This window comes from Lynx rufus, unplaced genomic scaffold (assembly GCF_022079265.1).
Source record: "Lynx rufus isolate CCGP_SWC_20201006 ecotype Redwood Valley unplaced genomic scaffold, mLynRuf1.p SCAF_50, whole genome shotgun sequence".
Taxonomy (NCBI): domain Eukaryota; kingdom Metazoa; phylum Chordata; class Mammalia; order Carnivora; family Felidae; genus Lynx; species Lynx rufus.
This window is the reverse complement of record NW_025814868.1, coordinates 961,619-976,463: the sequence shown is the minus strand read 5'-3', so window position 1 is coordinate 976,463 and position 14,845 is coordinate 961,619. Positions and strand designations below refer to the sequence as shown.

At 66.6% G+C, this 14,845-nt stretch overlaps 1 protein-coding gene across 1 annotated transcript in view; it reads right to left on the bottom strand.

Moving 5' to 3' along the window:
- Nucleotides 1-14,845, bottom strand: part of LOC124527530 (mucin-5B-like) — a 33,994-nt gene continuing 19,149 nt past the window's right edge. The window contains exons 34-54 of the mRNA XM_047100578.1: nt 12,574-14,251; nt 9,785-11,787; nt 7,578-8,671; nt 7,227-7,408; nt 6,792-6,963; nt 5,686-5,942; nt 5,259-5,445; nt 4,968-5,175; nt 4,712-4,887; nt 4,575-4,644; nt 4,278-4,378; nt 3,952-3,983; nt 3,502-3,682; nt 3,112-3,216; nt 2,971-3,008; nt 2,333-2,449; nt 2,093-2,179; nt 1,842-1,964; nt 1,545-1,590; nt 1,246-1,354; nt 1-836 (exon numbers count right to left, since the gene is read on the bottom strand). Coding sequence (XP_046956534.1) covers nt 632-836; nt 1,246-1,354; nt 1,545-1,590; nt 1,842-1,964; nt 2,093-2,179; nt 2,333-2,449; nt 2,971-3,008; nt 3,112-3,216; nt 3,502-3,682; nt 3,952-3,983; nt 4,278-4,378; nt 4,575-4,644; nt 4,712-4,887; nt 4,968-5,175; nt 5,259-5,445; nt 5,686-5,942; nt 6,792-6,963; nt 7,227-7,408; nt 7,578-8,671; nt 9,785-11,787; nt 12,574-14,251 — 7,171 coding nt within the window. The 3' untranslated portion in view covers nt 1-631. The remainder of the gene's footprint in view (nt 837-1,245; nt 1,355-1,544; nt 1,591-1,841; nt 1,965-2,092; nt 2,180-2,332; nt 2,450-2,970; nt 3,009-3,111; nt 3,217-3,501; nt 3,683-3,951; nt 3,984-4,277; nt 4,379-4,574; nt 4,645-4,711; nt 4,888-4,967; nt 5,176-5,258; nt 5,446-5,685; nt 5,943-6,791; nt 6,964-7,226; nt 7,409-7,577; nt 8,672-9,784; nt 11,788-12,573; nt 14,252-14,845) is intronic.

Genomic DNA, 14,845 nt, shown 5'->3' with positions numbered 1-14,845 from the left:
AAGATCGGGGCGGAGTGAGCAGAGGGCTCCGACGCCCCCCCACCCCTGCCCGGGGCCCTCCTGTCGACCATGGTAACCCCACGCCTGGGTCCAGACATGGGCCTGCCTGGCACCGCTCCCTGGAGGCTGCCGGCCTGGCCTTGCCTGGACGGGCCTCAGCCTGAATTCTGCTGCAGGAGGTGGCCAGCAGGAATCTGTTCCCCGGGGCTTTGAGGAGCAGCGGGGGACAGGAGGGGAGCACGCAGGCCCACAGTGCGGGGAGCAGCATGGCAGCTGATGCGCACTTGGCTATGGGGCACACCTCTGACACCAAGAAGGGGGCGAGTCCGGACGGAGCAGGCGCTTGTGTCTCAAATGAGGGGTCGGCCCCGATGGCCAGGCAGGTGGCCAAGACGTGCTGAAGGGGCTCCGAGGGCAAGGCCCCCTCCTGGAGCCCCCCTCAGGCAGGCCGTCATGGCACCATCACCTCCAGGGCGCAGGTGTCGCGAGGGCACGGGTGGAGGGTGTGCTCGGACTCCTGCAGCAGGCTGGCCCGGCTATCCGCGGTTGGGTAGTGAGTGTTCTGGCTCCGGAGGGGGAGGGAGGGAGCTTGCGGGATGGGGTCAGAATGGCAACAGCCAGTGGTGGACCCCTAGATCGAGAAGATGGGGGTGCTGTCCTCGGGGGCCTCGGGAGCAGGGACGCAGGACGCAGCACAGCTGCACTCGTCCACGTGGGTGTAGGTGTGCCGGACCGCTGTCCCATCGGGACACTGCATGGTCACCACCTCCTCGTGAAGCCTTGTCTCCTGGCAGCAGGTGCACTGACGCTGCATGGCCTGGGCCTCCATGGAGAACCTGCAGATTTGAGTGGCCACCCTCAGGACCCGCCTCGTCCAGCCCCAGCCACCCAGCTCTTGCTTTCTCTGGGGCCTGGAGACGATGGCTCCCGCCCACTCACGGGCAGCCCTGAGCTTGTCCTCGGAGCACTGGGGGCTTCTCTGACCTGACCTGGGACAGTGCTCGGGGTCACCGAGCTCCGACCTTCTCTGGTCAGGCCCCCTCCCTTCTTGGAATCAGCTCATCAAACTAGCTGATCGGGACAAGACCCTCCTCCCTCCAGGAACCACCCCGCCCCCCCCCCAGGGTCTTGAGCCAACGTCACATCCTTCCTTCTGCTCTCCCGGCCTACTTGCTCCACCTGGCAGAAGCCAGGGCGGTCTGGGGCGGGGAGGGGGCCCTTGGGAGGGGCGCCGGCCTCGCTCACTTGGACACTCCTGGGCACGAGCCCTCGCAGAAGGTGACGTTGACCGGGCCCTGGGTGGCGCAGCCCCGGTGTCTCAGGACCGTCCTGTTGACCCGGACTTGGCAGGAGTCTGGGCGGAGGGAGGAAGGGCGGTGGAGGTGCGGGAAGGGCTCTCCCCCGACCTGGGCCGCTCCTCCCACCCTCGGGAGCCCCGCGCTCGGGGTGGGGTCCTGGGGCTAGAGGCAGCTTGGGGCAGAAATCAGTGCATAGAGACTGGGAGGGGCTGGAGGGTGGGGGCAGGTAGGCGGGCCTCAGCTTACCCACTTCCTCACAGGAGTAGCAGCAGCCAGTTTTCCTGAGGATGCCCTGCAGGGGTGGGGGAGACAGAGCGGGGTGGGGGGGGCTGGGGGCTGGGCAGGAACTCCCAGGAGGAGGAGCGCGGGCGGGGCCTCTGGGGCCGAGCGTGGGCGGGCTTCCCAGGGGTGGGGCGTGGCCTCCTAGGCGGGGAGTGGGGAATCGGGTGGGCGTGGCCCTGGTGGGGCGTGGCCTCCGGGGACGGGCGTGGGCGGGGCCCTTGGGAGGGATCTCCAGGACGCTGGCGGCACCGGGACACACACCTTGCAGCTGGACGGGTCCGGGCAGGGCAGCGGCCTCGGGGTGAGCACGTGGAGCCCGTTCTTGGCGTCGCAGCGGTACTCCGTGCAGTTGTCCACGAGGCTGCTGACCCAGGTCTCGTTGGGCTGCAGAAATGCGATGGGGAGGGTGGAGGCCCACAGGGGAATGAATTATCTGGTGGGCTGAGAAGGGCTGAAGGGAAGTGTCCCCTGGCGGGGGGACGGGGGGGGGCGGAGACCGAACCCCCTCTTACCTGGACCAGCCGGCCGTCCGGCGTGAGACACGCTGTCTGCACGCACTCCCCACAGCACTGCCCCTCCACCTTCTGGTACTGGAAGCCCTGAGGGACAGGGACGGTTACATCCTCACCCCCAGCCCTCCTCCCCAGCCCTCCTGAACCCCATCCATACCCTAAGGGCCAGCCACCTCCTTAGCAACCTGCCCAGGGCTGCCACCAGGCAGGCACTACCGGCGTCTGCCCAGGAGGGTGTACCTGGGGGCAGGTGGTGCTGCAGTTGTCCTCCTCACACTGCACCGTTGGGTGCTGGGTGTCCACGGACAGGCAGGTGCATGTGTGGCAGGGAGTGACCGCCGGGAAGGTCGCACCGATCTGCAGTGGTTGGGTGAGGGGAGGCAACATTGAGGGCACTGGTAGGGGCACAGGACCGGGGCCAAGACCCTTCCTTGCTGCTGGCTGGGCGGCAGGAAGGGAGGGCCTACAGAAAGTGGTTTCTTTGTTCTTCAAATAGAATTCTGCATGTACCCCCTGGCTGAGCATAGACCGGGGCAGAGGCAGGGAAGGCAGGCAGGCTGGAGGGGGCTGGGAGGGCATGGTCCTACCCCAGCCCTCTTGCTGTGAGGAGGCTCCTGGGAGACCCTGAACCTAAGCTCTCAGAAGCAGGCATTCAGCCCATGGCCCTCCCAGGCCCTCGGCAGACAGTGCCGCCCCTGTGTCCCCCTCCTTCATGTCTCCACTAGGCTCTACAGGACCCAGAGCCCCATGCTTATCTGCTCTCAAGCAGGAGGCTGCAGGCAGGGCTGGGCCTGTCCAGACGAGGGGTGGAGGTCCCCTAGCCGAGGTGCGGAGCCCAGGGCCCCACCCACTGCCCCCTGGCTCAGCAGAGCCCTTACCCCATAGGCGGTGCCATTGTAGGTGCACAGCTTAGGTCCTGGAAGGAAAGGGAGGGCTGAGCACCTGCCCAGGTGTTAGGGGGAAAGTGCTCACCCTCCGCCGCCCGAGCCCCGCCCCAGAGAATCCCCAGCACAGCTCACGGCAGCTGAAGGTGGGGCAGCAGTCGCCCTCCTCCTGGGTGGCCACCAGCTCCTCTCCCGGCACACATTTGGGTGGGCTCTGGGGGCAGGTGGTCGTGTTGCAGACTGCGGGAGAGTCGGGGCGCTGTCAGGGGCACCCCTGCAGCTCCCCTTTTCTGGCTGTGCCGGCTCACAGTCTAGGGGAGTTTCTTGCAACAGTCATATTTTTTTCCTGGGGGTTGAATCTTCTGGGTTCCTGCTGGATCCCCTCGCTGTACCCAGCCACACCAGAAGCCACCAGCCTCATTTTAGGTAGAAAAATGAAGCACCAAGAGGCCCACCAACTGGCCCACCAACTGGCCCCCTCCTCGGCCCTCCTCACCCTGTGGCCAATGGGGGCACGGGGCTCACCGCACAGCGTCTCCAGGCAGCACGGCTTGTCAGCCACAGGCCTGGTCACAGTCACCAGGCCCGCCCGGCTGCACTGCAGGGGCCGGTCCTGGGCTTCGCACAGCACGGGCGTGCACCGCACCGACAGGGAGCCCTCGTGACACACGCAGTCCTGGCAGTTGCTGACCCACCGCTCCCCGGGCTGGAAGAGACCAGTCAGGGTCCCTGGAGACTCCCAGACGGTGCCCTGGCTCTTGGGCTGCAGCCCTCAGTGTGGTCATGCCAGCCTTTGGCCTCCCGCTCAAGCTGCTGTCTCTGCAGCAGCCCTGGTGACAGGGATGTGTCGCACCCCGGGGCACCCCACGCCAGCCCCCCACAGGGCTGCCCGGGCACAGCAGGGTGCCCTGAGATGGGGCTTTCCCTCCCATTGCTCAGGCGAGGGGGCAGGTAGCTGGGGGGCAGAATACTCACAGATTTGGGAAACCCGTCTGGTCCCACACAGCCTGCAAGGGGAGAAGGAAGGGGAAGATCACTGGGGGTGCTGGGTTCCAGACCCAGTGGGCAGAGACCACAGGCCCTGGGACATGTCTTTGCGGGCCTGGCTGCCCCCACCCCCAGCAGAGGCCTCTTCTTCCCGCTGGGGACACAATTCCCTGGGGAACTCGGTGTCACGGCCATACTGCGCCCTCTGTGGAGTGAGCACCCAGGAGGGACGGTCCTGGACTGGCGTCTTCCCACCCCAGAGCTCCCCCTGCAGCCCTGTAGCTCAGGTCAGGGCAGCCGCGGCGGGTGCTTACCGCACTCGCGCACGCAGACGTTTGTGTGCGTGTTGAAGAGGGTGTGTCCATCCGGGCAGAAGCAGCCTTCCGCCAGCCCCTTGCCCACCTCGCTCTGGCGCCTGCAAGGACAGGAGGGCATTCCTAGGACCCTCCATCCACATGAGTGCAGTCCCAGGGGCGAGGGCCGAGGGCAGGGCGGGCTGCTGGGGTTGGCCAGCTGCCCGGGGCCACTCGGGAGCGAAGGCTCAGAGATCGGGGTGGGGGAAGGGAGCCCCAGGCCCTTTGGTGCCCCCGGACCTCGCAGGCAGGCTTTACCTGGAGTCGCAGGACGCGGGCTGTGCGGGGCCACACGGCTGGTACACCTTGCCGGACGGACAGGTGAAGTCTGGGGACAGAGACAGGTGTCAGCCGGGCCGAGGAGGCCAGAGCCCCCAGGGGCCGCCCCGACTCACTGCACAGCCCGCCGGTGGCGTCGCGCCAGCTGCTGCACACGCCCTGGGCACGGCAGAGTGCTGCGTAGGCCTCCAGGCTCTTGCAGGGCGCCTGGCGGTCGGCTTGGCAGCCATCACTGACGCAGGAGCTGAAGAACGGGCCCGGCGGGATGAGGCCGTGGCACTCTGCGAAGACCCTGTGGGCAGGGGCGGTCAGGGGCCAGGGCAGAGAGCAGGTCGCTGTCCCAGGGCCACCAAACCCAGAGGAGAGACTCACGGGCTCAGCAACAGCTCGCAGAGAGGTGCTGGGGGGCATGGGGAGGAGGTGGGCGTGGCGGGTGGTACCGGGGGCTGGGGGGTGGGTGCCCCGCAGTCCTCCCTGCCGCTCTCCCTGACCAGCCAGGTGTGGGCCATGTCTTGGCAGGTGGGGGCGGTGGTGCCGTCTGGCTGGCGGCAGTCGTCTGTCTGGCTGTTGGTGCAGGTGCCTGGGGAGGTGGGGCAGCAGGGTCACGGTCTTGCCCTTGCCCCTCCCCCCACCTGCGCTGAGGCGGCTGTGGCCCCCACTCACCGCACTGGCCCTCCGTGTTGTGGCTGAAGTGGGTGTAGGGCAGCCGGACCTGGAAGACGTGCCCGTCGAAGCTGATGCTGACATCAAGGGCAGGAATGTCGATGCCCATCGTGCTGGTGCCTGTCACGGACACACTCACGCCGTTCTTTGCAAAGCCCGGGCTCACTTGCTTTCGGTCAAACAATATCTGAGGACATATCGGGGGGTGGGGGTGGGGGATCCATGATCGGGCGGTGGGGCGGCAGGGCCTGCCTTGGAGGCTCTCCCTCCCGGGTGCTGGGGCCCCGAGTCCTTGGGGGAGTCCCAGCTGGCCGCGTCCGGGCCCCCGGGGCGTCATGGCACGCCCTTTGCCCTTCCAGAGGCCCCTCCGGGGGCTGACCTCCAGGCCTGCAGGCCTTCCCCGGTGATGCAGGGCAGGGCCACTCACCAGGGGCTCCTCCTGCCCGTTGGCGCCGGTGCTGGTGGTGAGGATGACCTCCGTGGACTTATAGCGGGTGCTGAGGGCGCGGGGACACTGGGCAGTGGCTGAGGTGGCCCCACAGTAGTAGTTGTGCATGTAGATGCTGAGGTTCCCGTGGCGCGGGCGGATCTCCCGCATGAGCACGTGGGTGCAGTTGTCCACGAAGGAGTAGGAGGTGCCGTCAAAGGTGTTGTAGTGAGAGTTACCCCAGCCGCTGCACAAGCCTGCGGGACATGGGCAGTCCCCTCACCCCAAAAGTGCCACCTGGGGGAGCCACTCAGCTGCCCTGGGCCTTGGCTGCCTCTTTTTTAAATTTTTGTTTTTTAATGTTTATTTATTATTGACAGACAGAGAGAGACAGAACCTGAGCAGGGGAGGGGCAGAGAGAGGGAGAGACACAGAATCCGAAGCAGGCTCCAGGCTCTGAGATGTTCAGCACAGAGCCCGACGCGGGGCTCGAACTCACAAACCGCGAGATCGTGACCTGAGCCGAAGTCGGACGCTCAACCGACTGAGCCCCGCAGGCGCCCCTCGGCTGCCTTTTTTATAAAATGGGCGAGTAGGCTGGATGGCGGCCCTGCAGGACAAGGACATGTCCCCAGAGCCTGAGAATGGACCCTTACTTGGGGAAAGGGTCTTCATGTCAGTAATTACGTTAAGTATCTAGAGGATACCATCCCGGATTACCAGGGTCGCTCTAGCCCAGTGATACGTGTCCTTGTAAAGAAAGGAGTGGCCACAGGAAGGCCGAGCCACGGCTGGAGGCCCGTGGCCACAAGCCTAGGGATGCCTGGAGCCCCCAAAGCTGACAAGGCAGGGAGGGCCCTCCCTGCAGCCTCAGGCATTCCTGGTGTTGTGACCCAGTGTGCGGTCCTCACTTCTCCCGGAACCTGCCGTCCAGGCGTCCAGGGCCCAGGCCGGAAGTGCTCGCGGACGGCAGCTCCACGAAAGACGCCCAGAAACCCCGGGGACAACGGCGCGGCTGCTGCTCCCGTGTGCACGCCCACCCCCCGTTCAGGAGCCCCTTCCATGTGGGGGGCTCCCTGCACACCCCCCGGCCCCACCCAGCTTACACTCGCACTCAAAACGGAAGTCACACGGCTCGCTCCCCTGCCACACTCTGACTGGCCGATGCCCATTCACGCAGCTCACGCTGGCCGCTGACTTCCGCTCCAGAAGCACCATGCGGTTGTTGCCTTCACACCGGGCCACCGTGCAGTCCGGCAGGGTCCAGGACTCGTTCACCTGGGAGACAGAGGGTACGGTGCTCACCGGCTGGGGGCCACGAGACCTGCCACGTGGCCCTGCCACAGCCTCAGGTCCCTCGTTGCCCAGGGCGGGCCCTGTGTCCTGGGCCAGCCCCAACCCTTGGCGCCTTCCTCCGGCACTACCCGTGGAGGGGTGAGCGGGGGCCGCCCTCAGCCCCACGCGGGGCAGGCCTCAGCCCCCAGTTGGTTGCCCAACCCCAGGCACACAGCAAAAAAAGGAAGCACAGGCAGGAAGTGCACCTGTCGGGGAGGGACAAGGAGGTCGCAGGGAGGAGCTGCGGAGGAGGGGGACAGGGGGGCCGAGGATGCTGGGGGTGAGGAGGTGGGGCAGGTGCTCTGGAAGCGGTCAATGTCACAGCGCTGGTTGCAGATGGCAGAGAAGTGGCAGCCCGCACTGTCCGTCTTGTTGTAGACCACATCCCCTGTAGAGGAGAAAATCACCAAGGGGGTCACGCCAAGTTTAGCTCAGGAGAAGCTGGGGCTTGGGCGGCACCACCTGAGTCGCAGGAGGCACACGGAAGGGCCCCAGAGACCCAGGGTCTGAGTGCCCTGGGTGGACAGTTGGAAGGAACCAGGGGCTTCCTCACTCACCGGGAGAGAAGAGCTGCCCGTATGCCCGGCAGAAGCAGCCGGTGGTGAAGTGTGTGCTGCTGGGTGCTGGGGGCCTCGGGGTGGTGACCACGGAGGTGGACGAGGTCCACACCATGACAGGCAGGGACGTGGAGGCAGCCGGGGAGGGGCCCGGGGCGGTGCTCGGCGGGGAGCTGGTGGCCTCGGTCGTGGGGGGCGGTAGGGAGGTCCTGGTGCTGGAGGTGGCCCCGGCGGTGCTGGGCACGGTGCCGGGGAGGCCGGACGAGGTCTCGGTGCGCCACGTCGGGGACGCACTGACCCGGGTGCCGGGTGGGAAGCGGGAGACAGTGGTGGGCGTGGTGGTGGGCATCGCCGAGGTACGGGAGGTCTCCGGGGACAGGGAGGTCTCCAGGGACAGGGCCGCAGTGGTGGCGGGGGTGGTGGTGCAGTGGCTGTAGTCCTCACAGCAGAGCAGTCGCGCGTGGAAGTTGTGGCAGTAGGGCAGGGGCCCCGGCTGCTCGCGGTTGCGGCACACCAGCCCAAAGCTCACGTTGCACTGGACCACCTGCCCCACCTCCTCCAGGGGAGCATCGGGCACCTTCTCTGATCGGCACTCGATGTCCCGGGGCCGGTCACAGAAGACGTGCCCGGCCAAGCGCCAGACCGCGAAGGTCTCGAAGTCCCCGCCGTCGGGGCCCGGTATGGGGTAGTCCTCGTCGAACCAGTCTGTCCACGCGCACCGTGGCCTGCAGCCCGGGGAGGATGAGGGGGCCGGCCTGGTGGAGCCGGGCCGCGAGGCTGTGGAGAGCGGCGTGGTCCTGGAGGTGGGCCTGCTGGGCCGGGACCAGGGGGTGGCCCGCCCACTGGAGGTCACCACAGGGACCGTGGTGGGTGCGTGCACTGAGGTGGGCTTGCTGGTCGTCGTGGGGATGCCCGGAGAGGAGGAGGGGCTGGGGCTGGAGACCCTCTCTGTGATCCTGGCAGAGGGAGGAAGCGTCTGGCTGGTGGCCACAGAGAGTCTCTGGGTGGTCCGAGGGGAGGAGGGACCTGGCTGGGAGGTGGGGACAGTGACCCTCCAGGTGATCCCAGAGGACGGGGGAAGGGTCTGGGTGGTCCTGGGGGAGGAAGGACCTGTCTGAGAGGTGGGGAGAGTGACCCTCCAGGTGGTCCCAGAAGAAGGAGGGGCCTGGGTGGTCCTGGGGGAAGAAGGAAGGATCTGGGTGGTCCCAGAAGAAGGAGAAAGGGTCTGGGTGGTCCGAGGGGAGGAGGGACCTGGCTGGGAGGTGGGGACAGAGACCCTCTGGGTGGTCCTCTGGGAGGAAGGAAGGATCTGGGTGGTCCCAGAGGAAACAGAAAGGCTCTGGGTGGTCCCAGGAGAAGTAAAAAGGGTCTGGGTGGTCCCAGAGGAAGAACGAAGGGTTTTGGTGGTCCCAGGGGAAGAAGGAAGGGTCTGGGTGGTCCCAGAGAAAGGAGCAGGGGTCTGGGAGGTCCCAGAGGAAGGAAGAAGGGTCTGGGTGGTCCCAAGGGAGGTAAAAAGGGTCTGGGTGGTCCCAGAGGAAGAAGGAAGGGTCTGGGTGGTCCCAGAGGAAGAAGGAAGGGTCTGGGTGGTCCCAGGGGAAGAAGGAAGGGTCTGGGTGGTCCCAGGGGAAGAAGGAAGGGTCTGGGTGGTCCCAGAGGAAGAAGGAAGGCTCTGGGTGGTCCCAGGGGAAGTGAAAAGGGTCTGGGTGGTCCCAGAGGAAGAAGGAAGGGTCTGGGTGGTCCCAGAGGAAGAAGGAAGGGTCTGGGTGGTCCCAGAGGAAGAAGGAAGGCTCTGGGTGGTCCCAGAGGAAGAAGGAAGGCTCTGGGTGGTCCCAGGGGAAGTGAAAAGGGTCTGGGTGGTCCCAGAGGAAGAAGGAAGGGTCTGGGTGGTCCCAGAGGAAGAAGGAAGGGTCTGGGTGGTCCCAGAGGAAACAGAAAGGCTCTGGGTGGTCCCAGGGGAAGTGAAAAGGGTCTGGGTGGTCCCAGGGGAAGAAGGAAGGGTCTGGGTGGTCCCAGAGGAAACAGAAAGGCTCTGGGTGGTCCCAGGGGAAGTGAAAAGGGTCTGGGTGGTCCCAGGGGAAGAAGGAAGGGTCTGGGTGGTCACAGAGGAAGGAGGAACGGTCTGGGTGGTGGGGATAGTGACCCTCCGGGTGGTGGCAGGGGAGGAGGGGTGCGTGGCCGTCGTTCGCGGCCCAGTAACCTGCGATGACCTTTGTCCTGTGCTGCTGCTGCTGCTGGTGGGCTCAGGGACCGCAGAGCTGGCACAGTGGCTGTAGTCGTCACAGCAGAGCACGCGGATGTGGTAGTTGAGGCAAGTCTGGCCTCCTCTCTGCCGGTTGTTCCTGCAGATGAGTCCGTAGTTGACGTCACATCGTAGCACCTGGCCCAGCTGCTCCAAGGGCACGTCCGGGAAGAGGACGGCCTGGCACTCGATGGCCTCGGGATCCGCGCAGAGCTGGCCGCCCGTGTCCTGGATGTGGTAGTAGGTCTCAATGTCGCCCCCGAAGCGGCCGGGCAGGGGCTGGTCACTGTCCAGCCAGCCCGTCCAGCGGCAGGCGGGCTGGCACGGGGAGGTGGCCGCGGTGTGGCCCGTGCTGGGCGCTGTAGGACTGGGGCTCGTTGGGGACCAGACGGTGGTACTGGCAGCCAGTGTGGGGGTCGGACCCGGGCTGGTGGCCCGGGGGGTCATCGTAGTGGTGGCCAGGGTGCTGGGACAGTGGCTGTAGTCGTCACAGCAGAGCACGCGGATGTGGTAGTTGAGGCACATCTTGAACCGGCCAACCTGGTCACGATTGTGGCACACCAGACCCTCGCCCAGCCTGCACTGCACCACCTGGCCCAGCTCCTGCAGGGGCACGTCAGGCAGCAGCTCGGCCCGACACTCCAGGCCCAGGGGCCGCTTGCAGATGGCTTTGCCGGCCGCCCGGATGTTGGCATACGTCTCAAAGTCCCCACCGGAGGCCCCTGGCACCGGATAGCTCTCGTCTAGCCAATCCGTCCAGGCACAGCGAGGCTCGCAGGCCGTGGACCCGACTGCTGGTGACGTGGCCGTGGAGGCGACTGTGGAGGAGCCCAGGGCGGTGCTCGGCGGGGAGCTGGTGGCCTCGGTCGTGGGGGGCGGTAGGGAGGTCCTAGTGCTGGAGGTGGCCCCGGCGGTGCTGGGCACGGTGCCGGGGAGGCCGGACGAGGTCTCGGTGCGCCACGTCGGGGACGCACTGACCCGGGTGCCGGGCGGGGAGCGGGAGACAGTGGTGGGCGTGGTGGTGGGCATCGCCGAGGTACGGGAGGTCTCCGGGGACAGGGAGGTCTCCAGGGACAGGGCCGCAGTGGTGGCGGGGGTGGTGGTGCAGTGGCTGTAGTCCTCACAGCAGAGCAGTCGCGCGTGGAAGTTGTGGCAGTAGGGCAGGGGCCCCGGCTGCTCGCGGTTGCGGCACACCAGCCCAAAGCTCACGTTGCACTGGACCACCTGCCCCACCTCCTCCAGGGGAGCATCGGGCACCTTCTCTGATCGGCACTCGATGTCCCGGGGCTGGTCACAGAAGACGTGCCCGGCCAAGCGCCAGACCGCGAAGGTCTCGAAGTCCCCGCTGTCGGGGCCCGGTATGGGGTAGTCCTCGTCGAACCAGTCTGTCCACGCGCACCGTGGCCTGCAGCCCGGGGAGGATGAGGGGGCCGGCCTGGTGGAGCCGGGCCGCGAGGCTGTGGAGAGCGGCGTGGTCCTGGAGGTGGGCCTGCTGGGCCGGGACCAGGGGGTGGCCCGCCCACTGGAGGTCACCACAGGGACCGTGGTGGGTGCGTGCACTGAGGTGGGCTTGCTGGTCGTCGTGGGGATGCCCGGAGAGGAGGAGGGGCTGGGGCTGGAGACCCTCTCTGTGATCCTGGCAGAGGGAGGAAGCGTCTGGCTGGTGGCCACAGAGAGTCTCTGGGTGGTCCGAGGGGAGGAGGGACCTGGCTGGGAGGTGGGGACAGTGACCCTCCAGGTGATCCCAGAGGACGGGGGAAGGGTCTGGGTGGTCCTGGGGGAGGAAGGACCTGTCTGAGAGGTGGGGAGAGTGACCCTCCAGGTGGTCCCAGAAGAAGGAGGGGCCTGGGTGGTCCTGGGGGAAGAAGGAAGGATCTGGGTGGTCCCAGAAGAAGGAGAAAGGGTCTGGGTGGTCCGAGGGGAGGAGGGACCTGGCTGGGAGGTGGGGACAGAGACCCTCTGGGTGGTCCTCTGGGAGGAAGGAAGGATCTGGGTGGTCCCAGAGGAAACAGAAAGGCTCTGGGTGGTCCCAGGAGAAGTAAAAAGGGTCTGGGTGGTCCCAGAGGAAGAACGAAGGGTTTTGGTGGTCCCAGGGGAAGAAGGAAGGGTCTGGGTGGTCCCAGAGAAAGGAGCAGGGGTCTGGGAGGTCCCAGAGGAAGGAAGAAGGGTCTGGGTGGTCCCAAGGGAGGTAAAAAGGGTCTGGGTGGTCCCAGAGGAAGAAGGAAGGGTCTGGGTGGTCCCAGAGGAAGAAGGAAGGGTCTGGGTGGTCCCAGGGGAAGAAGGAAGGGTCTGGGTGGTCCCAGGGGAAGAAGGAAGGGTCTGGGTGGTCCCAGAGGAAGAAGGAAGGCTCTGGGTGGTCCCAGGGGAAGTGAAAAGGGTCTGGGTGGTCCCAGAGGAAGAAGGAAGGGTCTGGGTGGTCCCAGAGGAAGAAGGAAGGGTCTGGGTGGTCCCAGAGGAAGAAGGAAGGCTCTGGGTGGTCCCAGAGGAAGAAGGAAGGCTCTGGGTGGTCCCAGGGGAAGTGAAAAGGGTCTGGGTGGTCCCAGGGGAAGAAGGAAGGGTCTGGGTGGTCCCAGAGGAAACAGAAAGGCTCTGGGTGGTCCCAGGGGAAGTGAAAAGGGTCTGGGTGGTCCCAGGGGAAGAAGGAAGGGTCTGGGTGGTCACAGAGGAAGGAGGAACGGTCTGGGTGGTGGGGATAGTGACCCTCCGGGTGGTGGCAGGGGAGGAGGGGTGCGTGGCCGTCGTTCGCGGCCCAGTAACCTGCGATGACCTTTGTCCTGTGCTGCTGCTGCTGCTGGTGGGCTCAGGGACCGCAGAGCTGGCACAGTGGCTGTAGTCGTCACAGCAGAGCACGCGGATGTGGTAGTTGAGGCAAGTCTGGCCTCCTCTCTGCCGGTTGTTCCTGCAGATGAGTCCGTAGTTGACGTCACATCGTAGCACCTGGCCCAGCTGCTCCAAGGGCACGTCCGGGAAGAGGACGGCCTGGCACTCGATGGCCTCGGGATCCGCGCAGAGCTGGCCGCCCGTGTCCTGGATGTGGTAGTAGGTCTCAATGTCGCCCCCGAAGCGGCCGGGCAGGGGCTGGTCACTGTCCAGCCAGCCCGTCCAGCGGCAGGCGGGCTGGCACGGGGAGGTGGCCGCGGTGTGGCCCGTGCTGGGCGCTGTAGGACTGGGGCTCGTTGGGGACCAGACGGTGGTACTGGCAGCCAGTGTGGGGGTCGGACCCGGGCTGGTGGCCCGGGGGGTCATCGTAGTGGTGGCCAGGGTGCTGGGACAGTGGCTGTAGTCGTCACAGCAGAGCACGCGGATGTGGTAGTTGAGGCACATCTTGAACCGGCCAACCTGGTCACGATTGTGGCACACCAGACCCTCGCCCAGCCTGCACTGCACCACCTGGCCCAGCTCCTGCAGGGGCACGTCGGGCAGCAGCTCGGCCCGACACTCCAGGCCCAGGGGCCGCTTGCAGATGGCTTTGCCGGCCGCCCGGATGTTGGCATACGTCTCAAAGTCCCCACCGGAGGCCCCTGGCACCGGATAGCTCTCGTCTAGCCAATCCGTCCAGGCACAGCGAGGCTCGCAGGCCGTGGACCCGACTGCTGGTGACGTGGCCGTGGAGGCGACTGTGGAGGAGCCCAGGGCGGTGCTCGGCGGGGAGCTGGTGGCCTCGGTCGTGGGGGGCGGTAGGGAGGTCCTAGTGCTGGAGGTGGCCCCGGCGGTGCTGGGCACGGTGCCGGGGAGGCCGGACGAGGTCTCGGTGCGCCACGTCGGGGACGCACTGACCCGGGTGCCGGGCGGGGAGCGGGAGACAGTGGTGGGCGTGGTGGTGGGCATCGCCGAGGTACGGGAGGTCTCCGGGGACAGGGAGGTCTCCAGGGACAGGGCTGCAGTGGTGGCGGGGGTGGTGGTGCAGTGGCTGTAGTCCTCACAGCAGAGCAGTCGCGCGTGGAAGTTGTGGCAGTAGGGCAGGGGCCCCGGCTGCTCGCGGTTGCGGCACACCAGCCCAAAGCTCACGTTGCACTGGACCACCTGCCCCACCTCCTCCAGGGGCGCATCGGGCACCTTCTCTGATCGGCACTCGATGTCCCGGGGCCGGTCACAGAAGACGTGCCCGGCCAAGCGCCAGACCGCGAAGGTCTCGAAGTCCCCGCCGTCGGGGCCCGGTATGGGGTAGTCCTCGTCGAACCAGTCTGTCCACGCGCACCGTGGCCTGCAGCCCGGGGAGGATGAGGGGGCCGGCCTGGTGGAGCCGGGCCGCGAGGCTGTGGAGAGCGGCGTGGTCCTGGAGGTGGGCCTGCTGGGCCGGGACCAGGGGGTGGCCCGCCCACTGGAGGTCACCACAGGGACCGTGGTGGGTGCGTGCACTGAGGTGGGCTTGCTGGTCGTCGTGGGGATGCCCGGAGAGGAGGAGGGGCTGGGGCTGGAGACCCTCTCTGTGATCCTGGCAGAGGGAGGAAGCGTCTGGCTGGTGGCCACAGAGAGTCTCTGGGTGGTCTGGGGGGAGGAGGGACCTGGCTGGGAGGTGGGGACAGTGACCCTCCAGGTGGTCCCAGAAGAAGGGGGAAGGGTCTGGGTGGTCCTGGGGGAGGAAGGACCTGTCTGAGAGGTGGGGAGAGTGACCCTCCAGGTGGTCCCAGAAGAAGGAGGGGCCTGGGTGGTCCTGGGGGAAGAAGGAAGGATCTGGGTGGTCCCAGAAGAAGGAGAAAGGGTCTGGGTGGTCCGAGGGGAGGAGGGACCTGGCTGGGAGGTGGGGACAGAGACCCTCTGGGTGGTCCTTGGGGAGGAAGGAAGGGTCTGGGTGGTCCCAGAGGAAACAGAAAGGCTCTGGGTGGTCCCAGGAGAAGTAAAAAGGGTCTGGGTGGTCCCAGAGGAAGGAGGAGGGGTCTGGGTGGTCCCAGAGGAAGGAGGAAGGGTTTTGGTGGTCCCAGGGGAAGAAGGAAGGGTCTGGGTCGTCCCAGGGGAAGAAGGAAGTGTCTGGGTGGTCCCAGAGGAAGGAGGAGGGGTCTGGGTGGTCCCAGAGGAAGGAGGAAGGGTC